The following is a 24,788-nucleotide window of genomic DNA, read 5'->3' as shown; positions in this document are numbered from 1 at the left end:
CTGTAGTTGAATGTGAGCAAATAAAATGTTTCTGTACACATTTGAATTCATCCCGCTGCTGCTGTCAGCACTTCAACGTTAGCATTGAGACCAAGTTATCCAGTTCCTGCTGCAGAGCTCTTCTGGCCTACTTATGGTTTGCATCGAGAAGAGTACGTTTTTGCTGATGCTACTTTGACACTTACGCCTTTATCCTAGGACATTTTTTACAAGTTTTGTCAGCTTTTTCATTTTTCCCCAATAGAGTATTTTTCAGTCATTCATTATAACCTGCTAAATGAAACAATGGTTCTGTGCCTCTTTAACAACAGTCTTCTTTAATCTTAGAGCTTCAATCTATTCTAAACTCTATGTAAAGTATTTTTTGCTTTCAGGTTCTGTGTCAGCCGAGCTGAGGGAGGCTCAGGTGCAGGTAATAGATCAGTCAACGTGTTCACTTCCAACAGTCTACGGCTCCTACCTCACTCCCAGAATGCTTTGCGCAGGCATCATGGAAGGGGGAGTGGACTCCTGCCAGGTAGCCTACACATTGATGTGTAGCAACTTGGTTAGAGGAAAAAAAAAGATTACGATTTATATTTCTCCTTTCAAGCCCATTCATTGAGCCTGTGTTTTTGCAAAGCAATAATAAGTGATTATAGAACTGTTCACTGTTCATAGGGTGACAGTGGTGGTCCACTGGTGTGTGTGACAGCAAAAGGGGACTGGAGGCTGGCCGGGGTGGTGAGCTGGGGTGAGGGATGTGGTCGGCCCAACAAACCAGGGGTTTACACACGAATCACCCAACTACTGCTTTGGATTGACAAATACATAGAGGTAAACCACAGACTTCCATTGAGCACTTACAGTACTAGACAAATATTGTGGATATTGTAGTTTAGTTGTATTATTGTTGTCTGGTTTCTTTTGCAGTTGGATACCGTGGAGGAATCAGAGCCCCTTCCAGCCATGAGTAATTTTACAATCCTGTGATATTTTCAAAATGACAAATTAATACAAGGGAAACAGCTTTTAAATGTTAAAGAAAACCTCATATTTCCTATGGATGGATGGCTTTCTTCATGTTTGTGTCGGGAAAAGATCCCACAATTCAGTACATTAAACATAGAAAGCAGTCAAATCTGATGGCTTGCAAAAATTATAACAGCTTAACTGCAGAGAAGTTGTAGGCTACGGTAAACCTAAACCAAACCATCCAACGTCATCAATCACGTGGTTTTCGTTATTTGATAAAGCTCTGAAACTTTTTGTAAGAAATTGTGCATATTGCTTTTGAGACATAAACACCGTCTCATACGACCCATTGTTTGTTATGTAATTATGTTGAATGATCGTATTTTGGATGTGTTTTAAAGAGTCTGTTAGCTAATCCGTTTGCTTTTAGTTATTGCTAATCCGTAGGCTAATAGCTAGGCTACTTTTGCTTCTAGCTTTCATTTATGTTGCATAGTGCATTCTTACAGTGGCAGACCTATTTCTTTATCGCATAAAATCTGAACTTCCGTATGAAGATTACGTCATTGCCTTACCCATAATATATTTTAGGCTACTGTTTGGAACCTAGGGGTCAATCTAGGACTGTAAGCGTTCAGATAACAGAAGAACATGTTTTCCGTTGCAAGAAGAACGAAAATACCCCAACAAGTTCTGGCCAGCAGCACAATATGCTCTCGAATAGCAGGACACTCGCGGAAAGTTCCGGCGACACTGACGATAAGACCCCTTTGTTCTAGAATGGATTTAGAGAAAGGACTGCTCTTCCGGCAAGTAAGTGTAATGCCAAATGCTCATGCAAGGTGTAGCCTACTGGTGCATTCCCATGTATCCTATGTCATTAACACAGGTTCGCAGGCGCGGTGATATTGGGTTCTAACGTGACATCTCACGTTCCTATTTAGCTAGTGGGAATTGGGAAATGTGTAGCTAAAGCAGGACTTCCCTCAAGATCAAGACAGTAGTTGTGAGTCCTCCTCTGTCAGGCTAATTTCTATTAGTTATGTTTATAGGTCAGTAGTTATTTGCGGTCCACCTCTGATTATAACAATACAACTGTTGGATCTGTGATTAAGGACATTATTTCAGCTGCAACTCCCCCAAAAGAGGATACAATTCCATGTAGTTGGTGTTAAATCCCTGGCCCAATTAGTTTGAACCCTTTGGAACTTTTAATGACCAGAATTTACCTTATTGTATTTCACATACTGACATTCAAACAAGATACCTGGATACGTATTATGCCCATGCATTATTAAGTATGTTTTTATCATAAAAGGTTTCATTGTTGCAATTTAAAGTGGACTGAAAATTGCAAATAACTTAGCAAATAACAAACCAACTTCTGTCTTACAATTTTAAATTTAGCACAACTAAACAAGGGCTCACATTGTTGACAAACATTTGGAAGGTAACAATGGAAGAATATACCCTATGTGTAAATTGTCAGTTTTTAATTATTTTATTTCTATAGGCCTTGGGCAAAGGCCAGTAGGCTTCACACTCTTGTCATGGACTTACACAGCAAAACTGTACCACCCACAACTCTCTTTTGCTTAGTCATTTAACCGTCTGCACCTGTTTTCTTTTATGTAGTTGTTTGAGTCGGCGAGCAGCACGTACACATATTTATTGGCTGACACAGCCAACAAAGAGGCAGTTCTTATTGACCCAGTACTAGAGACTGTTGACAGGGACCTGAAGCTCATAGATCAACTGGGGCTCACTCTGAAACTGGCAGGTTAGTATGGGACTCTCCAAAAAAGAAAGAAGGTTCTGCAATGATTGCCGATGCCAACTGATTTTCCCCATCCCTTTTAGTGAACACCCACTGCCATGCAGACCACATTACAGGAACAGGACAACTGAAAAAGAGGGTGTTTGGGCTGAAGAGTGCCATATCCAAGCACAGTGGTGCCACTGCTGATATCCTGCTGTCGGAAGGGGACAAGATCTCCTTTGGCAAGCATGTGGGGAACATTCCAAACATTGTCAAGTACAGATAAAATGTCAAGTAACCGGCAACCAAAATAAATAGCATGTGGTCAACCACTGTGGTTGTGCTAGGCTAATAAAGAACTGTATGATGACCACATAATACAGGACCTCTGTTGTTACATCTGTTGTCACACCACACAAAATCCTTTGCTCTTGTTATTTTTGAATATAGACTTTGACTTGCTCTCTCTTCACAGTACCTGACTGTGAGGGAGACGCCAGGACATACAGATGGATGTGTTACAATTGTGAGTGGCGATCAGAGCATGGCCTTCACAGGCGACACGCTCCTTATCAGGGGATGTGGAAGGACAGACTTCCAGCAAGGTACTCATGTTTTTGCTCTCTTGAAAAAAGAAAAAAAACGTTTACTCATAAATAGTTTCACAAATCACACTTGAATTTAAAAGAAGTTACTGAGTCGGAGTCACAAGTCAAGGTGAGGTGACATTTTCTGCCTACAGTTTTAATTGTTTTGTTTCTGTAGGTGCCCTTGATTTACACTAGGTGGCATTATATCTCCATATTTTATTTTGTGCAACGTCTTCACACTCAATGTTTTATTTTATGCACAGGCTGCTCCAAGACCCTCTATGAGTCTGTCCATCAAAAGATCTTCACGCTACCTGAACAATGTCTTATCTATCCTGCACATGACTACAAAGGTTGACAATAAATCCCTTGTCTCTTCTAGGCTTGTTTTCTAAATGTATGGTGTTGTCTGCTATTCAAACATCACTTACACTGTTTTAATGAGTGCCCTAATGTATAGGTTAACGCTTAGAGCACCGTTTTGAAACCTTTTTGTAGAACAAAGCCAGCTTTTTCACAAGTCATCTTTTGTCATCTTTCTCTGTACTAGTTTAATTTATTTACTCCTATTTTCACTCTATGAAAATATTTATCTATTTACTCCATTTTCACTCTAAACTTTGTCAGGGATGAGTATGCTGTTTATAATGACATGTGTTTGTACTGGTGTGGCCTTATCCTGTAGGTCAGACTGTATCTACTGTTGGGGAGGAAAAGAGGTTTAACCCCCGTCTGACCAAGACCCTGAAGGAGTTTATCCATATCATGAACAATCTGGATCTCCCAAAGCCTGCAAAAATAGGTATCAGACTCTCTGTGGCAGATTCTGTTGAAATATGTGTAGAAACACAAATATTTTACTAAATAAACTACCCCCATACAAAACCATCATGTGAATCAGCATTACAAATATATCAACCATTTTTACAACAATAAACGTAACTGTGTGTGGATGTTCACTTACAGTTAAACAATCTATTTATTTTCTCTTTCTTTTACTCAGATATTGCTGTTCCTGCAAACCTGATGTGTGGACTTCATGAAACCTAAGTCTTTCATTGCAAGATACATTTTTTTAAATAATTTTATTCAGAAAAGCAATATTTTACATATAATGAGACAACAAACTTTTAATAATTTATTAATCATTACAATTTGTCTATTGAAAAGATAATGGCATTGGTGGGTGAATAGACAGACATTTTATATTTGTATAAGAATGCTCTTTTATTGTGATACAAATCTCAAATATGGAAATACTGGGGGAAAAGGGACCCATAGTGTTTAATTCAAGAATGTTAAGATTACTTTTAAATGTAAAGCCTTTATTTTACTGCATCTACAGAGCTATAATTAAAGTAAAGTCAGTGTTCAGATTGGCTTGGTCTATTCACAGTTTAGTGTTCATCCATACTGAGCTTACACAATTGAGCTTCTTCACATGAACTTGAAATGATACAAGGTCCCTTTGCAAAAGCAGTTCACTCTCACAAACATAGTAATACGTCTATTGTTTGCTGTGGCCTGTCTTTGCATAAAATGTAAATACTCAAATTTGCATAAAGAAAATCCTCTGTGCCAAGTTTCCATTGCGGAAGTTTAAAATCTTTCATAATCTAGGATCTCTCTCTCTCTCCTCTAGTCTCTCTCTCCTCTAGTCTCTACCCCCTAGTCTATACCCCCTTTGGGTTCTTTAAGCACATTTAGGTTCTGCCACCCTGACTCCCCATCTCACTTATGCTTTGTTAACCTTTTAATGGATGGAATGAACAACTAACTTAACATATTTGTCAAAGACGCTGGTTTTCAACTATTTTAAGTCATTAAATGATTCAGTTATTTGTTTTTTTAAATATTATTCAATCATTTTAAGCACTTTTTTGTATTTGAATTATTAAAGGTGGTATCATCAGATGTGACCTATTCTTAACTATCAGTGAACTTTCCATCAATGAAAGTAAACTGCTTCATTCTCCTCGCAACTCATTTTCAAATGACCACATCAAAGCAATCAACTTCCCCTCCTGGAAGTTTTGAGCTGTCAATCAAATATTCACCTTAAATCCACGTCTATAGATTCAGAACATTCAATGGTTTGTTTATTTGTTTTTATCTTTATGTATGATAAAAATGACCTTCAATTGAGATTTGAAATCCCAGGTGAGGTTAACCCTAATGGGCTAAACAAACAGAGAACTACATCATATTTAACAACAGCTTTACAAACTTTTGTAATTCGATGGCAAGATTCAGGACAGTCTACATTAGAGCGAGTGAGGGAGCCAGATCATATTGAGAGCCATGTTTGACAGCACATAACATTCGTTTAGTGGGCTGGTACATTGTCAGTGTTTTTCACTGGGTGACTTTTTGGGGAAATCGGAAATGTATTATTCTCATATTCACACTTTAACACGAACTCTTCTCAACAAACACAGCGTCAAAGTCATGGCCGTGTTTTCGTTGCCTACTATCAAGCATACCACTTTCAGTGTTAGCTAGGCTAGCCTCGTCTGCCTTAATTTCTCACATACCGTGTCACCTGTTGACGCCGACAGCTCACTGTTTTGTCATTTCGAGTCAAAGACAAATACTGGGGATAGGTTCGAAGCGCACGAGATACAGAGGGGACAAATGTTTCAAGAGACGTACGCGGTTGAACGGGACACGAAGCAACTACAGCCATTCTTATTTTTATTTTTAGCACCGTGTAATTCATAAAATTGTGGACCAACTCGACTTTTCATCCACCAACGTGTCCATATTCATAAGGAACGGTACGTTTTACTCTCTTTCGGCGTGGTGTGATTTTTAACGAATTGAATGACCACTGTAACAAGTGACCTGTTAATTATTTGTATGTGTTTAGTCACAAATAATAAAAGCGTGTCGTGACCTAGTAGATGTCAGGCTGTTATGAACTTGACTGGTTCAGTGGAAAGAGGCCAGGTTGAAATATAGAATGGAGCATAGGCTATAGCTTATTGAACTCATGTTTGTTTTGACTGATTATCTCAACTGTAGGCCTAGATCTGACATAACATATATTAAGAACTAATAATAGAAATATATATTAGTAACTGAAATAGTATTAGATGTCTGTGTTAAAATGTATATCACTCTCTTAAACTAAATATTATTTTACTGATTCCTGAACCAGTGATTCCAAAACAGTAAGACTTACTAACCTTAAGTTTACATAACCTACATTTGTATAATAGTCCAATCTGTCCTTTACCCTCCACACAGATTGTAAACAAAAAGGAGAGTGGGATTAGGACGGTTGAGAGAAAAAAGATTGCTCTGGGGAGGGGGGGGGGGGGGGGGGGGGGGGGGGGTCTGAGTAAACATGAGCTGTGTTCACATGCCCCTGTGACAAATCGTTCTGAGACCTTGTCTATCATTAGTGAGTGAGTCATTATTAATAATACTTCACATGTGAATTGTGAACTCCAGTGAGGGTAGTTGCACCAGCCAGGATTTCTTACCTTTTTTGTGCTAGGCTACACTTAGCAACAGTCTAGACTGGCCACCTCTCACCTGCTCCTCTAGCTCAGGGCCCTGTGGGGATGATGACAGAATCCCCACAGGGCCAGGGACAGGGGAGTTTATTTGTTTTTGTTTGCATATTTAATCAAGCTACTACTAGCTATCTGTAGGTTGGCAAAAACAAACAAATTTACCAAAAAAAAGCCACTTCACTCAGTGCATTGTTCCGTCTCTGGTAGTTGTCATGTGCTGCAGCAGCTTATCCAGCCCTGCTGGTTAGACGAGTATTGAAACATCCACTACATTATAGGAAGACTAAAGAAAAATAGATAATTTTAAGGAGGTTACCCTAAACCCTATTCCTAACCCAGATTTGTGATTATTCAAGAGCAGGACTGGGTATTTTAGTGCACCTGGATTATTGCAACAGCTCACTAAGAACTGATAAATGTGTGATAATGTGTAGTAGTAGTAGTAGTAGTAATATTAATAATAATGTCTGTGTTGTTTGAAGCTACTAATGCCTAGAGCTTGTCAATGGATGAGTTCGGAACTCAGTCTACATTTGTCTTCTAGGCCCAGTGGTATGATTGATCACTGTATAAATACAACACCAGACACGTCATTGCTTGTATACTATTTCCTCCACCCTTCCGCATGTCCTGCCAACTACGGTATGTCCCCAGGACACACCTAACCAAAACCCATGATGACCACATCTCCCCTTCTAGAAATAGAGGGGCCACTTTGAAATGTAAATGTAGAAAAAGAACACGTCATACAAGCAAGATACAACAACATAAAATCAAGTTGTTTTATTTAAGTATTCAGTGTCTTTCAGCTGATGTGTGCTTTAGTGAGAGGCACCAGTACATCAGTGGAGTCTGTCTTTACCAATCACTCAAGGGACAAAGTCTTCTAACAATTCAGGCTGGCCTACACACCTTTGTGGTATAACCTGTATCTCTTGTGTTGTCACCTCACCATCTGTTGGTCTCACCCTCCCTTGCCGTCACTGAAAGAATATTGGTGACCGCACCGCCTAAGCCTTCTGGTTCGGGGAGTTTACTGAGGTATGCCTTAGTCTTTTTGACATCCCCCTTGACTCTCCATAATGTAGGAATGGAGAAAGGTGTGTTGCCACTCGTGAGCTCTGGGAGGAAAATGGAGGCTGATTGTAACATGACAAAACGTTCTGCTTTCTAATTTTGTTTAAATGAGTTAAATCAACACATTCTAATTTTGCCACTGGTCTTCGGCACAACTACTATGCCAGCACACCACTCAGTAGCTTTTTCTATTGGATATGACTCCCATGTCTTTCATCCAGTTAATTTCCTCCTTTATTTTGTCCATCTTTGGAATAGGGACTTTCCATGGGGTTGTCAAGGCATCAAGAACAGCACCATCTTTCAACTGAATCCTAAAGCCCCCTTCCAGTTGACCAAAACCCAGAGAAGCCTGTTGGAAACTGTTGCTGGTACCCTTCCCTAAGCAGAAAAAGTCTCAATGAGGTAGGATGTCTTTTTAGCAGGTATGCAAGTTCTGCTTTGTGTCAGCTCTGCATGAGGGTTATATAACATACACACACACTTCAACTTCCTTTGTTACATTACTTCTTATCTCTCCTACTGTTCCTAATACTGCTGGTGGAGTAGGGCCCTAGAGGCTCTAGTGGATGACACGCCCCTGTTCTAATTAAAACACATTTTTCAATTGTATCTATTTTATTGTTAGGATCCTAAATGTCTCTTTTAATCTCTCTCCATGTTGACAATGTATCTGAATTCTCCATCTGACTAGTTTAGTGGTTAAAACGCGTGTTGACATCTCGGTGATGTGTTTTTTGGAAATATTATTTTTGTTCAATTAGACTACACACCCACCGTTCATTTGAGCTTTACCGTTATGTTGTAGGCTATACTTAACAAAGCATAACTTATTTTAAATGTCAGGGTACCTATAAATGGGATTGTGTTATGCTATTCTAAGTAGTGGTTGCATTAGATAAGTCATTTAGAAAAATGCATGTTTACAGAATCTTTATTGTTAGATGCAAAAGTACGTTTTGTTCATACATGCGCCTACTTTGGATGTCCCTCCTTAACTCTGGGAAGTTGTATTCAGCACCATCTCTGACTTATCTGTGGAAATATGACACTAGCTTTTGACCTTTTAAAACCTCTTACCCTTCTCTGCCTTCTGCCCCTTACTCCCAATGTCTCTCTTACTGTGATCAGTGTGCTAGCCTGCGTTTGGACCCCCTCACTCGTGTCTGAGTTTCATATTTATCTCCAAAGCACTTCTCCTATGGGTCCTATGCCCTAATAAGGAGCGAGGGAGAGTGGGAAAAATTGAGGGGGTGGGAATGTGTGTGTTTGAGTACATCTACTCAACACAATGGCAATGCCAGCGCCTGTGCACAAAAATAACAAACAAAAACGGTATTTGTGTGAGGTAAACAGGGGGAACAACTGTGAAAGGGATGAAAGGCTGTGCTTCTCTTTTGTGTTTTCACAATCACTCGCATTTAGTTGCACACCATCTTACACTGTACATTGCAAAAGTTGCGTACCAATTCAATGCACTTCAAAAACACAGGAGTGAACACTTTGTTTACTATGCCTCAGTCGCTCCTAACTGGATATCCCTGAGCCAACAAACCCTGAAACGCAAGCCCAACCTAATTCTCCACAGCCTTCAGTCTCTCCTTTCTTTCACTGTTACTTTCAGTTCTTGACTTTAGATGTTCTACGATACATCTTTTTATTGTAGTGTAGTTTGTAAAAGTGGTTATGTAATATGACTCACTGTTCCATTGTGGTCTTTGAACTGTCATCTGATATCCTATATGCCCTCTGCATTGCACCCTATTAGATTACCACAATAACCAGTATGTCCCTACAGTTAGGACCTCTTAAACAGCACATAAACTCTTCCCTCTTCCTAGAAATGCCCAGACACAATGTTGACAGCCCCAGGAGCCAATGGGAACCGGCTCTGCGACTGCCATGGGTCACCAGATTGACTGGAGGGCAGAGTCCCGCCTCATCAGGGGCAGAATCGGACACAGAGAGCAGCAGTACCGAGAGTGAGGTAAGGGGTGGGTTTCTCACTATCAGGTTGAGCTGTTTATGATGTTAATGTGTATATTATACTGCACTGCTTTTTTATCTCAAGACTGTTCTTTGGCAGTAACCACTGTAGTGTTATTGTAACGGCACACTTCTGGTCCTTGATAATCTGCTGCATCTATTAAATTTGTAATATTTATCCAATGGGGAATAATAAAGTGTCTGCTAATATAATGTCATAATAAAAGTGACCTTTAAACGATTCACTTTTAAATGTTTTTTTATTTAACACTTGTATGCTGTGGACAGTAAATCCACCAGGAGCATCTTACTCCAACTATGTTGCCCCACTTCTAGAGATGTTTGTTTTATAACTTCTAGGATAATCACCTCACCTACTTTTTCACTTCAGCCCCACACTCAAAATTCAGAGATGGGATGTTTGAAGATGGTGTTGCCCTCCATGCTCCAAACGCGTATTGCAGAGATCGACCAGCAGAGGGAGGAGCTTAAGATAGAGGTCAGATGTTGGTTATTTCAGAAATGTTTAAATGGAAACAGAAGCCTTTCAACAACCTGAGTGTATTACTTACACTAGATACTTCTAAGGGGTAATAAAGACTCCTTAACTTTGTACGAGTCACTTTTCTGTAAGTGTTTGACACCCATCTATCGCTCTGTCTGGGCAGCTGCAGCTGGAGATTGCTCTGATTCAGGGAGAGCTGCAGACTGAACAGGACCAGCTACACAGACATGAAGAGCAGCTGAAAGCGCTGCAGGGGGAAGCCAGACTCAGGGAGTCCACACACAGACAGCAGGTCAGCGTCATCTAGATATTTTCTGTGTTTCTGTGGAGTATAACGGAGACACATTGGATTGACTGTAGATAATGCTGTTGACACATTAGGGCCGCAAACAGGCTCATGGATTCCAGCAAAGGCACTGATGTATTTGTTGAACGCTGGGCATTCACTTACCAAGTCGGAAACACCATTGAATCGTATTGAGAATCATCTGAATGCCACAGTGTAACTATTCTATGTTTTTGATCATGAGCCTCCCTTTATGGCTTCAGTTTACACTTTTCATAATAAGGAAAATGCACAAAATAGAGATTATCTCAAGCTTTGACGTGATGCTTTTAAGTCAGCAGCATGAAACAGAATCCCTAAGGAGGTTTCAAGTACTTTGTTGATTCCAAGCCACAAACAATTCAAGCTGTTCTGGAGGCAACATGGGTTCTTACCCATTACTAGATAGTGGTCACTTTATCAGGTTCACCTAAGTAAACAAATATATCAAGGCTCAGAAAAAGTTTCTCTGCCTCATTCAATTGTTTTTGTTGAAAAAGGAACAAGCTTTACTGGAGAAGGAGAGGGCACGGATAGAGGAGATGAGTAGGAGATGTGAGGAGAAGGAGAAGCTAATCCTTGGTAATCCAGAAAGCCAGAGAGAACAGCTACTGCTGGAACTGCAACAGGTGACTACATTACCTTAAAGAAAGGCACTTACCCTACCCGTTTAATAGTTTGCCCCTAAAGTCTTGCCTGTTGCTACAGCATAACCTATGGGAGTGGTCTTTTTGTATAACCAGACTTTCTGAGATGGGAAGTAAACTAACCTACTAGAATTAACCTGTCTTGATGTCTTAAAACCAAACAGCCTTTCCAAGGGTGAAAGAGTATTAGTCAGTGTGCAATTATTTGTTTTATGTTGTCTCTTAGAAGCACAGTGCTTTTGTATGGGGATAGGAGGTGTATATGCAATACCTGTTCAACCTGATGTGTCACTGAAGTACAGCCAGAGGACCGAGGAAACAGCCTGCTCATTGTCTTGAACATTCACATTGCGGTGAATGTGCCATTCATATTTAAGTCTATAACTGTAGTCATATTAGGATGGTCTGCTGTCTGTTCTTAGCGAGAGGTGTTCCTGTGTGTTTTTTCTTTTTTTGCTGATCCTCAGCAAAGGATCATCCCCCTTTCTCCCCTTTGTTTCTTTTATTATGTGGATCTATGTTTATTATGTGGATCTATGTTAACTGTTAAATTATGACCTTGTTTGAGCCCCTACATCAACTTTCTGTGCAGGAAAAAGATATTATGGATGCTGCAGCAAGGGCATTTGAGGACTGGGAGTTTCGTGTCCTTGAACAAGAAAGTGGGGTAGAGGAGGTGGATGGAGGAATGAAGAAAGAGAGAGATAATGGAGGAGAAATGCAAGGAGAGATAGTATACCAACAGCATGCTGTCAACAATGCACAGGTGAGATGCCAGAATTCAGAAGTACTTTTAATTACACACAGCCACTACAACGCTTGTTTTGTTGCTTTGAGGTGGCAGTAATTTTCTGTCGTGATTTAAGTCAGTGTTTACATTGACCAATAGAACCAGATTAACTAATATTCAGGCTTTCCATGAGTATACCACATTTTAATTTAAGCACCATGTGTACACACACAATAAGAGTCTCTCAGTCTCTCTTGTTCTTACAAATGTATACTCTCTCATTCCCCCACTACCTACACATATTTTTCTCTCATCACCCCCCTCAATTTTCACAGCAGTCAGATCTCCCATCCTCCCACACAGCTCTCCTTTCGATCTCTGACATTAGGGTGAACTCCCTAGATCTGCTTCCTTTGTCACATGACTGCAGAAACAAGTTAGGTAATTACATCAAACGCTGCCATGGGACCCTATGAGTTGGAGTTAGAAGTGTTTGGACAAAACTGAGTTTAGATTACGAAAGGAAGAGTGTTGAAATAGTTTCTCGTTCTCCAGCGGTCTTTCTTTCTCTGACAGACTGTTTATTTCCTGTGTGCTGAGGTGACATCACAAACATGTAGTGACCTGTCACTTCTTAACCTTTTCTCTTCTCCTCCCTCTGTCTCCCATATAATGGGTCTTTGTGAAATCTTGAATAAACTTGAGAAACCGTCTACTTGCAGTACTACATTCTGTAGCACATTTGTTTTCTGTGGTTGAAATAGCACACGTGTATTTCTTCTGAGTGATAATTCAGTGTATTGTTGTTTTATCTTCAGGAGCGGGTTCAGCAGCTACAAATGCAGCTGACTGAGATGGAGGAAGAAAAGGATCGAGAAATGACTGACTTAAAAAATGAGAGACGAAAACTGCTCCACAAGACTCAAAGGGTAAGAGAACCGAGAAATATCTGTATCGCCATATTATTTCCTATGATTATTTATTTGGAATCATACAGTTTTTCATTACATCCCCTAATGTATAATTAGTTCATTTGCGTTCATAAAATACAAATATACTTATACTTATATAAACAAGATTTATATGTACAAATGCTTGTCATAAACACATGCTTGTTTTCACATTAAATGGGCAATGATGTGCTTTGCTGTTGAACCAGTGTCATGCCCCTTATTATGGACATGAAAATGAATGGGTTATAGTGACGGAGAGTGAGAGAGAACACTTAAGTGAGAAGGAGGGAGGCAAAGCATGGAAAGTAGACCAGTAGAGGGGAGGGTGGCTATGAGGGCAAAAGGGGAGAAAAACGAAAGATGAGCTGGAATGACTTATCGTACGCCACATCAATGGTAAGATTAAACATTGACCCAAAAATATCTGAACCTAAAGTTCTGTTCACAATATAATCGTTTCTTAATGAAAGTCAAGTATATCAGCTGCGCTGATTTAGAGTAGCAAAGTAAGGAAAAGGAGACAGGGAGGGCTGAAGGGAGTCAAGTATAGAGTCTTAGAGACAAAGTTTAAATTCCTGTGTGTGTGTGACTGTAAATGAGAATTGATATGGCATGCTTGAATAATGTTTTTAAATACTGTTGAAATTCATGAGAGAGGAACATTTTCTTGATTATCTCATGCTTTCAGTGGTTGTCAACAGACCGGTTAATAAGGAATGCATGCTTAAGCTCACGTGATTGTAAGGAAGGGAGGGGGGGAGGAACGAAGTTAGAGATATGACAGAAAATGAAGGGTAATGTTTAACTTCAGGTGATTCATACTGTAAGAGTGGGAATGAGTTTTGCTACTGATACACAGATACATGTGTCATAAACATAGGTCTACTTCTATTGGTCAAGGGATATTGCTGACACTGCAATTGTAATGAATGGCACAAAGTTACATGGCCCCACGTCTTGTGGCTTACAGTCATTGTTGTTTCAGTTTAACTTTGGTATTAGCCTTGTGCCTTTTGAAGCATTTTTCTGCCTTGCATTATTGTAAAAAGATAAATAAAATAAAACTGTTCAAAATGTAAAAAAGCAGCCCAATGATCCCTTGCGTGATATCACTCTCACGCCTAACCTTTAGCAAATCATCTCAGGTACAGCATAACCATAAATAGAAATAATGTTGACAAACAGATTGCCAAAGGATTGTGATAGACAGCGATTCTGTTAACTTGTTTTCCTGACAGTAATTACAGCACTATAGTAACTGATCGTCATGTCATCCTAGCTGCAGGAACCATACAAGGAATCTGGCAGTTTACCCAGGAAATGGAGCACACATCGCAACAACAAACTCAATGACAGGCCACTTTCAGTGCAAGGTGAGCTGTATTTGGACTACAACAGTTAATACCCTTTTGTGTACTTTAGATCATCCGAGAACATTATTGTATCTCTTTGCTTCTCTTATGTTTCTGTTTATTCAGTTCCACCCCAGGCCTCTAGTTCAGTAGACTGAGGTGTGTCAATACCTTCAGCACTAGCATTGCATTGGTACAGTGGGAGCAGGATTAACCTGTATGAACGAGATGAGTCAGTGAACCCACCAAGCCTTTTAAAGAGCCACACCAGTAATTTTGACATTTTTCATCGTTATCCAATAGGGCTACAAATGTTATTGTGCAATGATATGATTCAAGCACACACATGCAGGCTAATCTGTATGTTTTCTCATGACAATGGATTTCTGTATGCTAGGAAAAAATAAACAGAAAAATAACCAATTATTTTATTTTGCAAATACATTCAAATTATAATGTTTTCAGACCAGGAACACATTGTTAAACCTATAAATGAATCTTTTTCCCCGCTGTGCTGTCATTATGAACATTTGGGCAGCAGCTACAGAGTGTGAACAATAGCTTCCACTCAGTCTCTGACTCTGTCAGCACAACTGTATGTTTGCTGTCCCTGTAGCTACTCAAACTAAGACCCTGAATTCATTCATAACAAACAAGAATCTGTCCACAGACTAACTGTGACAAACACAATCTGTTGAAACTGTTTGTCACTTGTTTCAGTAAACAATTTTTAAAGCTTATATTACTGAAAATACATTTCTGGTCATTGTGGAGTATATACTTTACTGAAATACTGATAAAGAAGGACATTTACATTACTCATGATTACAGTTTTGGTAAAGAGTAGGCAAATGTTTAGCTTTGATTGGTTCTCTACTACCACAGTTTCTGACTCCTCCTATCTCGTCTGTTTCTCGCTCTCTTAGAACTATTTGGATAAACACAAACAATACATGTAGCGATTCCATATATACATATACCATCATACCTTACCATCACCATGACATGTCTTTGTATTGTTTTACATTGTATTGTTTTGTGCTGAACATGTTTTAGTTTTGTTTTGAACATTGTTTTGGTTTCTCCCATCTACAATGTATTCATTCCCATCTCTTGTTTTCCTGTCCTCCACCTCTCTTATGTAATACATTTATTTCTAATTATACATGTCTCTCTCTCTCTCTCTCTCTCTCTGACATGCTCTCTGCCTCTCTCTCACACACACACAAACACATGCTCAAACAGGATTTGTGAGAATGGTACCAGATAGCCAGGAGGCCCTCACTCCCACCCTCCCCTCCCACAGACACAGCAACAGGCACAGCATTGGGCCGAGCAACTTGCACAGCAACAGACATAGATCAGGGCCCAGCCATGTCAGTGGTCTCCTTACCCCCTCTAACAGTGCCAGTAGCTCCCGTGCTGCCAGGTCAGTCTTGGAAGTCTGTGTACCATTTATCATTGCAAACAAGACCAATTTGATGAGACAAATGATGGAATGTATTTTTATGGCTGCTGTGAATTTATAACTGATAGACAAACATGGAAAGAGTTGCATGTGTTTACGCAGGAGTTTCTGCCCCCATGTGTGTTTTAAGGAGGATGATGATGAAGGTGTCTGGTGATGACGGTATGTCTTTTCCTCCTCAGCCCATGTCTGGATGTTCTGGACCTTGCAGGGATCGAGCAAAGGCTGAAGGAGGCCAAGGTAGAGAGAGAGAGGCTGCTCAAAGAGAGGGTGGGTAACCATAACAACTATCCACACATTCCGTTCAATCGGAAGGGGCATCTGCCTGCTGTATACTGAGACTGTGCAGGAAAACGTGTGCCCATATGCCCAATTTGTAGACAAAATATGTATAGTCTACAGTATATATTAATAATAAATACACATGTGTATCACAAGCCACCAACAACATCAAACATCTCCACTAGGTGTCGCCAACACACTGTTAATGAAGCAAACCTTGTGCGTGTTCATATCTTGTCCAGGAGGAGAGGCAGAAGTTGCTAAATGAGAAGAAACAGAGTGAGGTGGACTCACCAGCTAAAACAGAGCCAGCAAAGTGCCAGACTAAGCCTGAAGAGCAGCTGATATCCAGCCCTGTAGCTAACACCCTGGAGGTAAGCCTCACCTGCACTCTAGTTCAGCTCCAAAGAAGCCATTTGGTAATAATGGTACTCTACTATACATACTAGAGTAGAGGACTGTTGAAAAGGATAGTTATTATTAACAGCAGATAGTTCTCTAGTCAAATGAGCTCGAACAAGGAAGTTCACAAGGAATACGTTCACAAGTGTAGGAATAATTCCTTTTGAGATTGATCTTCTTTCTACTTAAAAAAAAAAAAAAAAAAAAACACCTCTCTCCAGCATCCCCAGAAGAGCCTCCCTCTTTTCCTCTCGCCAAACTTTGACCTGAGAGCCCACGTGGAGTCTCTAGGTCATGGTGTGACAGGGTGTTTGAGTCTTCGGATGACCCCCCGGCTCTGCGCTGGCTTCCTGACCAAAAGAGGCGGACGTGTGAAGACATGGAAGAGGAGGTGGTTCCTTTTTGACATGGACCACAGGCGACTAGCCTACTACACAGGTGATGCTGGCGTGAATTTTTTTTGTATGGTTTGGTACGTAAAGTGCATATTCAATGCGGTGTTTGCATGGATATTTCGATTTGTATATGGTTCTTCAGGCTATTCAAAATTACACTTTTGATACTGACTTTGATTTCGGTTTTCTTGCAGACTGTGATGAAAGGAAACTAAAAGGAGTGATCTATTTCCAGGCCATAGAGGAGGTGTACTACGACCATTTACGGACAGCCACAACAGTGAGCACTTATACAGTCTATTCAGAATAATATAAATGGGTTACAGTGAATTCAATAATTGCCACTGTTTCAATATATAAACTTTTAAGCAATTGACAGTACTTCTATGCCATTTTCACTGCAATGTCTCTATTGGTGAAGTGGGAAGACTCTCTCCCTTCATCCACGTTCATTATCCCTTTTTTCCCTCCAACACTCCCTTCTTCCAGTCACCAAGGCCCAGTGAGACGTTCTGTGTGAAGACCTATGAGCGACTCTTCTTCATGGTAGCTCCCAACTCGGAAGCCATGAGGATCTGGATAGACGTAATAGTCACGGCAACAGATGAACACAGCCGTTACTGACGCTAATCAACCCACACTCCATTGTATCACTGAGAGTTTTTATTTACCTGACCTTACGTGTGGACCCTTCAACCTTCTATTTAATAACCTCCCCCCAACATGCAGCCATTTTGTACTGAATGTGATACATAATATTGAAGACATTAAGATGTATGAGCACTAGAAACCAACCTTGCTGAGATGTTGAAAACTAAACTACAATCTTGGTTGGAGTTGGCCATATGAAGTGACATATGAAAACATTTTGTTCATGCAATTGCATTCACACAATTTTATATGTTATTAAATAAATGAAATAAATTCACCAAACGTGTATAATTATTTATAGTAAGATTATTTACTAACTACTAGCTATGCTTACAGGAATAACCACATTACTCTTATATCCCATACAGCAATGCCTGCAAAATGATCCAAATAAACATTTCTATTTTGTTAAATGTAACAGGGATAAATATTTATGTTCCTTTTGATTAATAAAATAGTTTAACTGGCTATGTACAGTGTAGTGGAGTACAGTGTCGAGAGAGAATAGTTCACCGTGCAACAATTGCTTGTATCTATTATATAGCCTTGGTGTTTATTTTTAGTGCTTGGTTTTAATTTACATAAAGGCTTAATACAAATTTGTATACTATAATTCAATATTTGCACTAGAATATGCTATTCTAAATGTACGCATTACTAATTATTATACACTACTTTGAACATCTGATTAGCATTTGAAAACCTTTGCTATAATGTACAGTCTGATGCCAGTGTTTTCACTTGTGTCTGGGAGGAGCTTGGGTGTTGGTAGTTTTTCTGTAGCAAGACCCTCCTGGGTCGTGCAGAGGTTAGTCTACTGTGTTGGCAACCAAGGAGAACTGCAATACAGATACAGCTAAAGACACTGAATATAAGGTAAGATCTGTCATTCAACTAATGTTCTGTATTAGCAAATATGAGACATGCAGTATACATCTACATATAAATGACCGATTAAGACATCACTTTGTGTATGACGTACATTAAGGTTGTTAAAATGTAGGAGACAAACCAAGGCATTTTCATATTAACATCATGATTGACTGAAAAGCCCCTTTGTGGTGTGCTGTACTCATCAGTGGAACGTCTGCCCATGAAAGTGGACCATTGAAATGCCACATCAAATCATGCCTTGGGTTAGATGCAGAAACTACACTAATAGTCCATTGTTAAATCAGCAAAATGTCATACCTGTAAATTGTAATTGAAGTGAAATGATACAATCCTCCTACTGTTGTCTGTGTGTGAGGGGGGTGTCTGACCATGTCTGGAGGCTTGTGTGTCAGTCTGTTCCCTCTCTGTGTGTCCAGCCTCCAAGCCCATCTGCTCCACTCTGGCCCATAAATATGACTGCAGCTGTGAGACTTCTGATAGTTTTCATACTGCAAGGTGAGTAACAGGAGGGTGGCTTTGTCCATTATTTGTTTTGGTATTAAAATGCACTGTTGCACCTGATTGGCTATATCTTGGAAACACTACTGTCTGAACTAAAATATCACATGTCAACTTTGTTGACTCTTTCATAAAGGTGCATAATTTCCCTGACAAATCCCAATTTCATTAAATAAACACGTTTGTGCTTATTGACCTACTGTATGTTTGTCTGACCTCGTGCACAAAGTTGAAAGGCATACTACTTGCCTCCAAAACATGTACTTCTTGCATATAATAAGTATAGCTCTGTATAATGCACTTGAAATGTTACACAATTTCTGATCAATCTGTAAATGTTATCATACTAGTGTCAAAATCGTGTGTGTTCCAGGTGTTCTGTGCCAGGAGTGGGCTGTCTTCCTACCTCAAAGTGTGGAGGCTCTGAGTGGCTCCTGTGTAATAATTCCCTGCTCCTTCCACCTGTTCACTGGATACCACTCCTATTTAAATCCTTCATGTAAAGGAATATGGAGGAGAGGTTGGAACAGGGTGCAAGTTTATGATTCCAGTGTTACCAACACAGAGAACACCATTCAGGGAAACTTGACGGGAAACCTAGTTCAGAAGGATTGCACAACAATATTAAATAACTTCCCATCTCACCTACAGGATGATTATTACTTTAGACTTGAATGTGGCAATGCTCTGAAATTTAATTTTGCCACAAGTGTCAGCATAAAAACTAGAGGTACTGTATACTTATTTAAAATCTGTGCATTTTCATTGATCATATCAATAAATTGTACATGGTTTGTTCTAATCAACTCATTTGTACCTGCTTCTACAATTGATATTGGATTTTTGTGTGTAATTTTTCACTCAGACACTCCTGCCAAACCCTCTCTAACTCCAGGCAGAGTGGAGGTGCTGGAAGGGACTCCAGTGAGTCTGAGTTGCTCTGCTGCAGCCCCCTGCCCCACTTTACCCCCAACTCTGACATGGACCCCCAGGTTAGGTGACACTGAAGAGAACCTGCAGGAAAACCAAGATAATCTCATGACTTCCGTCCTCACCTTCACTGCTTTGTACCTTCACAATGGACAGAAGGTCACTTGCACAGCACTTAACCAGAGACAAGATGGTAACAGGGACTTATCAACGGAAAGAAGTTTGTTTGTCACTGTTCTTTGTAAGTCAGTTTTTTTTCTTCATCTTACTGTACAATATGTGTTAATGGGTAGATCTTGTTTTATCAAATTATTATGCTTTGTACATGCTCTGTCCCTCAGATTCTCCCCTGAACACTTCCGTGTCTGTCAGTCCCTCCACTTCAATATTAGAGGGCAGTTTAGTGACTCTGACCTGCAACAGTGATGCCAATCCAGCTGTGAAATCCTACAACTGGTACAGAGCGGATGGGAACCTGGGGATTTCTGTGGGCTCTAGAAAGAAGCTAACTACCCAAGTCTCTGAGGAAAACAGACATTTCTACTGTGAAACCAGAAATGAACATGGGGCCGAGAACTCGTCTGTTATTGAATTAGATGTCCAGTGTAAGATTTTTTGTGTGTAAAAACCACTTCAACTTGTTAAACTGTGTGCATCCAGCCAGTCATGTCTGTCTCCCACTTTCCAGATCCTCCAAAGAAGATCTCAATTTCCATCAGCCCCTCAGATTCAGAGATAGAGGGCAGCTCTGTGCTTCTGACCTGCATCAGTGATGCTAACCCAGAAGTGAAGAACTACACCTGGTACAGAGACAATGAGGATGAGAACATAATACAATTTGGACAAAGTTTCATCATTGACAGGGTGGATTCAAGCCACAGTGGAGAGTATTACTGTGAGGCACTGAATGAACATGGGCTGAAAAAATCATCAAGCGTTAAACTGGACATCGAATGTAAGTCTCATTCATATTTTAGGAGGTACAGAATCAAGCAGTGTATGAGAGGGAATCCATGGACTTTGGACCATTTTACAATGATAATGTCAGTGTTAATTCATGATTACAGCACTGTATGGAAGCCAGTCAAATTGTGACAAACGGTCTGAGACAAGTGACCAGATTGTGTCTGGACCGATAACAGAGAATCATTGTCCTGTTGCGTGACAACCCAGAATCTGCACTTGTGTCGATTGCAGTGTTGTCTGCCAGCTGTGTAGTACACTGAAAAAATCACGTCTTAGAGAAATTTTAAGCATGATTTTTTCCAACTAAAAGTTTGAGATTACATGCATGTTTTTTTATTTTTTTTATTGTGCAGTAAATCAAAGATGGTATGAAAGTAAATATCAACTTCAGTTGTAATATTTAATTACTTTTTTCATTTTAGATCCCCCCAGGAACACCTCAGTGTCTGTCAGTCCTTCTGGTTCAGTGGTAGAAGGCAGCTCTGTGATGCTGACCTGCAGCAGCGATGCTAACCCAGCTGTGCAGAACTACACCTGGTACAGAGTCAATGGTTGGAAGAAAAATATAGTGGAGTTTGGACCAGATTTGACCTTTAATGTGACCAAACTGTCCAGTGAGCAGTTCTATTGTGAGGCTCTGAATGACCATGGAGTTGAATACTCAGAAGCTATCAGTGTAGATGTAACATGTATGTAACTTGTTGCTATTTCTAACTACACATGCCACATGTTTAATATATATATTTAATATACAGTAATCCTAATGATGTATTTATATTTTCCCTACATAGTTGCTCCAGAGATCCTACCATCTTCCCGTTGCATTAGAACCACTCAACATATTAGATGTTATTGCGAAAGTCAAGGGAACCCTTTGCCTGTACTGGAGTGGCAGTTAGATGGAGAGTCTGCCAATCAATCTAATGAATTGGCTATCAAGGAAAAGACCTTGGGATTTGCCAAGCTGCGTAGCTCCCTCACTGTACGGCAGTCATTAGAGTATACACCAACAGTGGTCTGCCTCAGTAACAACTCAATAGGATTTGAAAACCTGGCTTTGAATGTCTCATCGGTGGCAACCCAGATATGGACAGGTGGGTGACAGAATGTGCCCTGTGAGTTCCCCAGTGTACAGAATGTTCCCTCACTGTATGAGTTTTTGAAAATGAAAATGTGCCCAAAGACGACATCTCTATACTTTACTAAGTGAGTTACCCCTGTGCCTTGAATGCAGACTTCCACATATTCTCTATCTTGATTGGAGCAGCGGCGGGATCTTTGGGGATGATGATCCTTTGTGTCTTCATACATCTCAGCCACTGGTGAGTGATATTGTGCTTACAGATCATGACACACACATTCAGTAACTTCATCTTTTTCATGGGGTCTATAAACATCTACAATTATATACTTGGACTGTTTACGTTGTATTTGTGTTGCTAACAGTAAGAGACACTGCCAGAAGTTACCCCAACAAACACCAGAAGACACAGCAGTAACCAATAAGGTAAATGTGAATATGAATGACAGTGGTTTCACAAAATAAGCCAGTGAGCAAGGCCTGCCTTGCTGAAGGCAATTAAGACAGTTTGTGACTGTCCAGGTCAGTCTCCACCTCTCATAAAGGGTTCTTTCTTCAGATTCTCACTCAAGAGGAAGATGTAGTCCATGAGAATCAACCCATTCTCGCAGGGCTCCTTGGGGAGGACAGGGATGGTAAGGGTGACCTTCACTTCGCCGATGTAGACACCCAATTCCAGTCCAGGGTGGGGGTCGTCCAGCAGGAGATGTCATCCAAGACATCTGAATACACAGCCATCAGTCAACGGTCTCGAGCGGGTAGCCGGGTGGAGGAAAAAGGAGAGATTGAAGCAGCCCTAAACCAGGGGACGAAAGGAGCCGGACCAGTGCCAGCAGAGGATGAAGTTCGACAGCTGCAGGGTGGGACCATTTTCCAGCATACGGAGGCCCAGCAGGGACATTCTAAACAGGACAGTCCTCCAAAGACTGGAGTTGATTATTTGTCACAGCCGACCACAGAGCAGCAGTTGTGTGATGGGGAGGTCATGAATGGGTCAAGTTCAGACCATAGCTAGTGTTAATGGGAGGCAGGATGAGTCATTTGAACATGCTTGAGGAAGAGAAAGGGAGGACGACACACATGAAATAGGTTTAGAAGAACAGCTGACATTTTATATGATGAGGAGTGTGAGTTAAAGAGGTGTGGTTTCTATATCTACATTATACAATATTTAACAAGGTAATTTGAGGTTTATTAGGATTTTTATATTTGCCTTTGGATGCCTACTGATATATGTTAATATTAACTGACTATTGAATTATGGACCTGTCAGAAATGACAAAATATGTGCACTTTCAATAAATATGGAAGACCATAACTATATTCTGTAACAAAATATTAATCAAAGGGTGTGTGTGTGACATGCAAGGTTTTGTGAACTTGAAATTCTGAAAATAAACACTAATTTAGTTTGTTTGTTCTTGTTTTGATTGATTCCACAGTAAAACAAATCAGCAGGACAATATGACAGGTATAAATCACTGTATCAGTTGTTTCTCCAGACATATTATTCCAGATTCAACATATAAAATTGTCAGGAGAAAGTAAACACAATTAAACAGTCAATGTATTCACACTGTCATTCATTAAGACAGCGAGACACTGGTGATGTAATCACATGTGTACAGTGTCAGTAAAAAAAAACAAATATACAAATGACTCATTGACCCAGACTAGCACACTGTATGTCTGCCAATCTAGCCCTTCAATCTAGTTAGTGTCAGTGCATGTCTGTTTAATGTAGTGTTTCATTACGTGTTGTCTGGAGAAGGATAAACTTATACTTATAATTATTTTTCATTAAAACGCCCAAATATAGCATAAATATGTGTTCTAATACCCCCAAATGAAATAATATTGTAATAGTAAATTGTTGTGTGAACACTGATTATTCATTCTTCGTTCAAAAACACATAGGACTCTGTCTTTGCTAAGTATGTTGTTTGTGGCAAGAGTAGTAGGTCCTTGGCTGATCTGAATAGTGGTTCCGATGAGCTGTAACAAACTGCTCCTTGTCCTTCATCAGCATTTGCCATGTGTGATGTTTCCTGGAGGGTACCATGACTGCTACGGGTCAGTGCCACCGGCAACTTTGCCACCCTATGGTTCATGTTGTGAAGGATCTCTTTATGCTTTCGAACATCTATAAACGCATTTCATGGAGAATGTTATTCATGTCCCACACGGACAATATTCATTATTATCTTAAATGTGAAGAATTGGTCCACTGCCAGGGCACAGTATTTTCCCTCTCTTTTACACAAACCATGTGACCCTAGGCCACTGTGATAACATGGGTACAGATCCTGCAGAGGCCGGTAGGGGGGGTTTTGAGCTTTCGGTCACGATGCCTCATTCTCAATGCAGCTGCCAGAAGGGATGCATCGTGTCCAAGAGTCTTCATTGATATCTCCCCTTTTACTGATTTTAATACCTATTGAATTTATTGATCAGCTTCCAAAATAAAATAAATCTACCACAAAATCAATCTATCACATTTGCACATTAACTGTTGCTGAAGTCAAGATCCATTCTAGGTTGTATACACTAGGTAATGGGGAATAGAAAAAGAAAAGGTCAACCGGTACAAAAGTTCTGAAGTGAATCTCCTATTTGTATGTTGGTAATGTTTTCAACAAACACCATATCCAGGCAGAGGGAAGAATTTGCACAAGGTGTAGAATGCAATAGGCTCAAAATCCACTATCTGCATAGGCAAGGGATTACAAACTCGTCTAAATAAACATGGGATATGGGTCACAACATAAAAGTACAAAATTGGTCGTACAAACAGGACCAACCATGCCTTAGACAAGTCAAAA

The 24,788-nt window shown here is 40.1% G+C and overlaps 3 protein-coding genes across 7 annotated transcripts; all 3 read left to right on the top strand.

Annotated features, from left to right (window-relative positions):
- Window positions 1-1,184: 1,184 nt before the first annotated feature.
- Window positions 1,185-5,215, top strand: LOC124473205 (persulfide dioxygenase ETHE1, mitochondrial-like). Of its 2 annotated transcripts, XM_047028542.1 has the most exons (7): window positions 1,185-1,767; window positions 2,590-2,734; window positions 2,815-2,963; window positions 3,189-3,318; window positions 3,567-3,656; window positions 3,989-4,105; window positions 4,307-5,215. In XM_047028542.1, the coding sequence occupies exons 1-7, from the start codon at window positions 1,606-1,608 to the stop codon at window positions 4,351-4,353; spliced, it is 840 nt and encodes a 279-aa protein (XP_046884498.1). In that variant the 5' UTR covers window positions 1,185-1,605; the 3' UTR covers window positions 4,354-5,215. The 2 variants fall into 2 exon arrangements, with proteins under 2 accessions (XP_046884498.1, XP_046884506.1); XM_047028550.1 differs by lacking the exons at window positions 2,590-2,734; window positions 2,815-2,963 and having other exon boundaries at window positions 1,197-1,767.
- Window positions 5,216-5,606: 391 nt separating this feature from the next.
- On the top strand, window positions 5,607-17,874 carry LOC124473187 (pleckstrin homology-like domain family B member 3). Of its 4 annotated transcripts, XM_047028520.1 has the most exons (17): window positions 5,608-6,080; window positions 7,369-7,466; window positions 7,815-7,865; window positions 8,160-8,306; window positions 9,743-9,888; window positions 10,279-10,386; window positions 10,556-10,684; window positions 11,218-11,346; window positions 11,957-12,130; window positions 12,913-13,023; window positions 14,327-14,420; window positions 15,645-15,828; window positions 16,050-16,137; window positions 16,392-16,523; window positions 16,773-16,989; window positions 17,141-17,226; window positions 17,436-17,874. In XM_047028520.1, the coding sequence occupies exons 5-17, from the start codon at window positions 9,745-9,747 to the stop codon at window positions 17,568-17,570; spliced, it is 1,731 nt and encodes a 576-aa protein (XP_046884476.1). In that variant the 5' UTR covers window positions 5,608-6,080; window positions 7,369-7,466; window positions 7,815-7,865; window positions 8,160-8,306; window positions 9,743-9,744; the 3' UTR covers window positions 17,571-17,874. The 4 variants fall into 4 exon arrangements, with proteins under 4 accessions (XP_046884492.1, XP_046884476.1, XP_046884486.1 ...); XM_047028530.1 differs by lacking the exon at window positions 7,369-7,466; XM_047028512.1 differs by lacking the exons at window positions 7,369-7,466; window positions 7,815-7,865.
- A 1,069-nt stretch (window positions 17,875-18,943) lies between these two features.
- LOC124479308 (B-cell receptor CD22-like) lies at window positions 18,944-23,333 on the top strand. The gene is made up of 10 exons (XM_047038017.1): window positions 18,944-18,986; window positions 19,363-19,719; window positions 19,855-20,160; window positions 20,261-20,524; window positions 20,608-20,874; window positions 21,308-21,574; window positions 21,677-21,979; window positions 22,120-22,207; window positions 22,332-22,392; window positions 22,526-23,333. Exons 1-10 carry the CDS (start codon window positions 18,944-18,946, stop codon window positions 22,979-22,981), a joined length of 2,412 nt encoding a protein of 803 aa, XP_046893973.1. The 3' UTR covers window positions 22,982-23,333.
- Window positions 23,334-24,788: the final 1,455 nt, after the last annotated feature.

This window comes from Hypomesus transpacificus, chromosome 2 (assembly GCF_021917145.1).
Source record: "Hypomesus transpacificus isolate Combined female chromosome 2, fHypTra1, whole genome shotgun sequence".
In the NCBI taxonomy this organism is placed as follows: Eukaryota; Metazoa; Chordata; class Actinopteri; order Osmeriformes; family Osmeridae; genus Hypomesus; species Hypomesus transpacificus.
The sequence above is the reverse complement of the archived record's forward strand: the minus strand, read 5'-3'. Positions and strand labels throughout refer to the sequence as shown.

Excerpts from the sequence above, each read along its gene's own strand:
- LOC124473205 (XM_047028542.1), top strand. The coding sequence starts at position 1,606 with ATGTTTTCCGTTGCAAGAAGAACGAAAATACCCCAACAAGTTCTGGCC. Across the intron at positions 1,768-2,589 it reads AAGGACTGCTCTTCCGGCAA|TTGTTTGAGTCGGCGAGCAG; the intron begins GTAAGTGTAATG and ends TCTTTTATGTAG. Across the intron at positions 2,735-2,814 it reads GCTCACTCTGAAACTGGCAG|TGAACACCCACTGCCATGCA; the intron begins GTTAGTATGGGA and ends CATCCCTTTTAG.
- LOC124473187 (XM_047028512.1), top strand. The coding sequence starts at position 9,745 with ATGCCCAGACACAATGTTGACAGCCCCAGGAGCCAATGGGAACCGGCT. Across the intron at positions 10,387-10,555 it reads GGGAGGAGCTTAAGATAGAG|CTGCAGCTGGAGATTGCTCT; the intron begins GTCAGATGTTGG and ends CTGTCTGGGCAG. Across the intron at positions 10,685-11,217 it reads AGTCCACACACAGACAGCAG|GAACAAGCTTTACTGGAGAA; the intron begins GTCAGCGTCATC and ends TTGTTGAAAAAG.
- LOC124479308 (XM_047038017.1), top strand. The coding sequence starts at position 18,944 with ATGACTGCAGCTGTGAGACTTCTGATAGTTTTCATACTGCAAG. Across the intron at positions 19,720-19,854 it reads TGTCAGCATAAAAACTAGAG|ACACTCCTGCCAAACCCTCT; the intron begins GTACTGTATACT and ends TTTTTCACTCAG. Across the intron at positions 21,575-21,676 it reads TATCAGTGTAGATGTAACAT|TTGCTCCAGAGATCCTACCA; the intron begins GTATGTAACTTG and ends TTCCCTACATAG.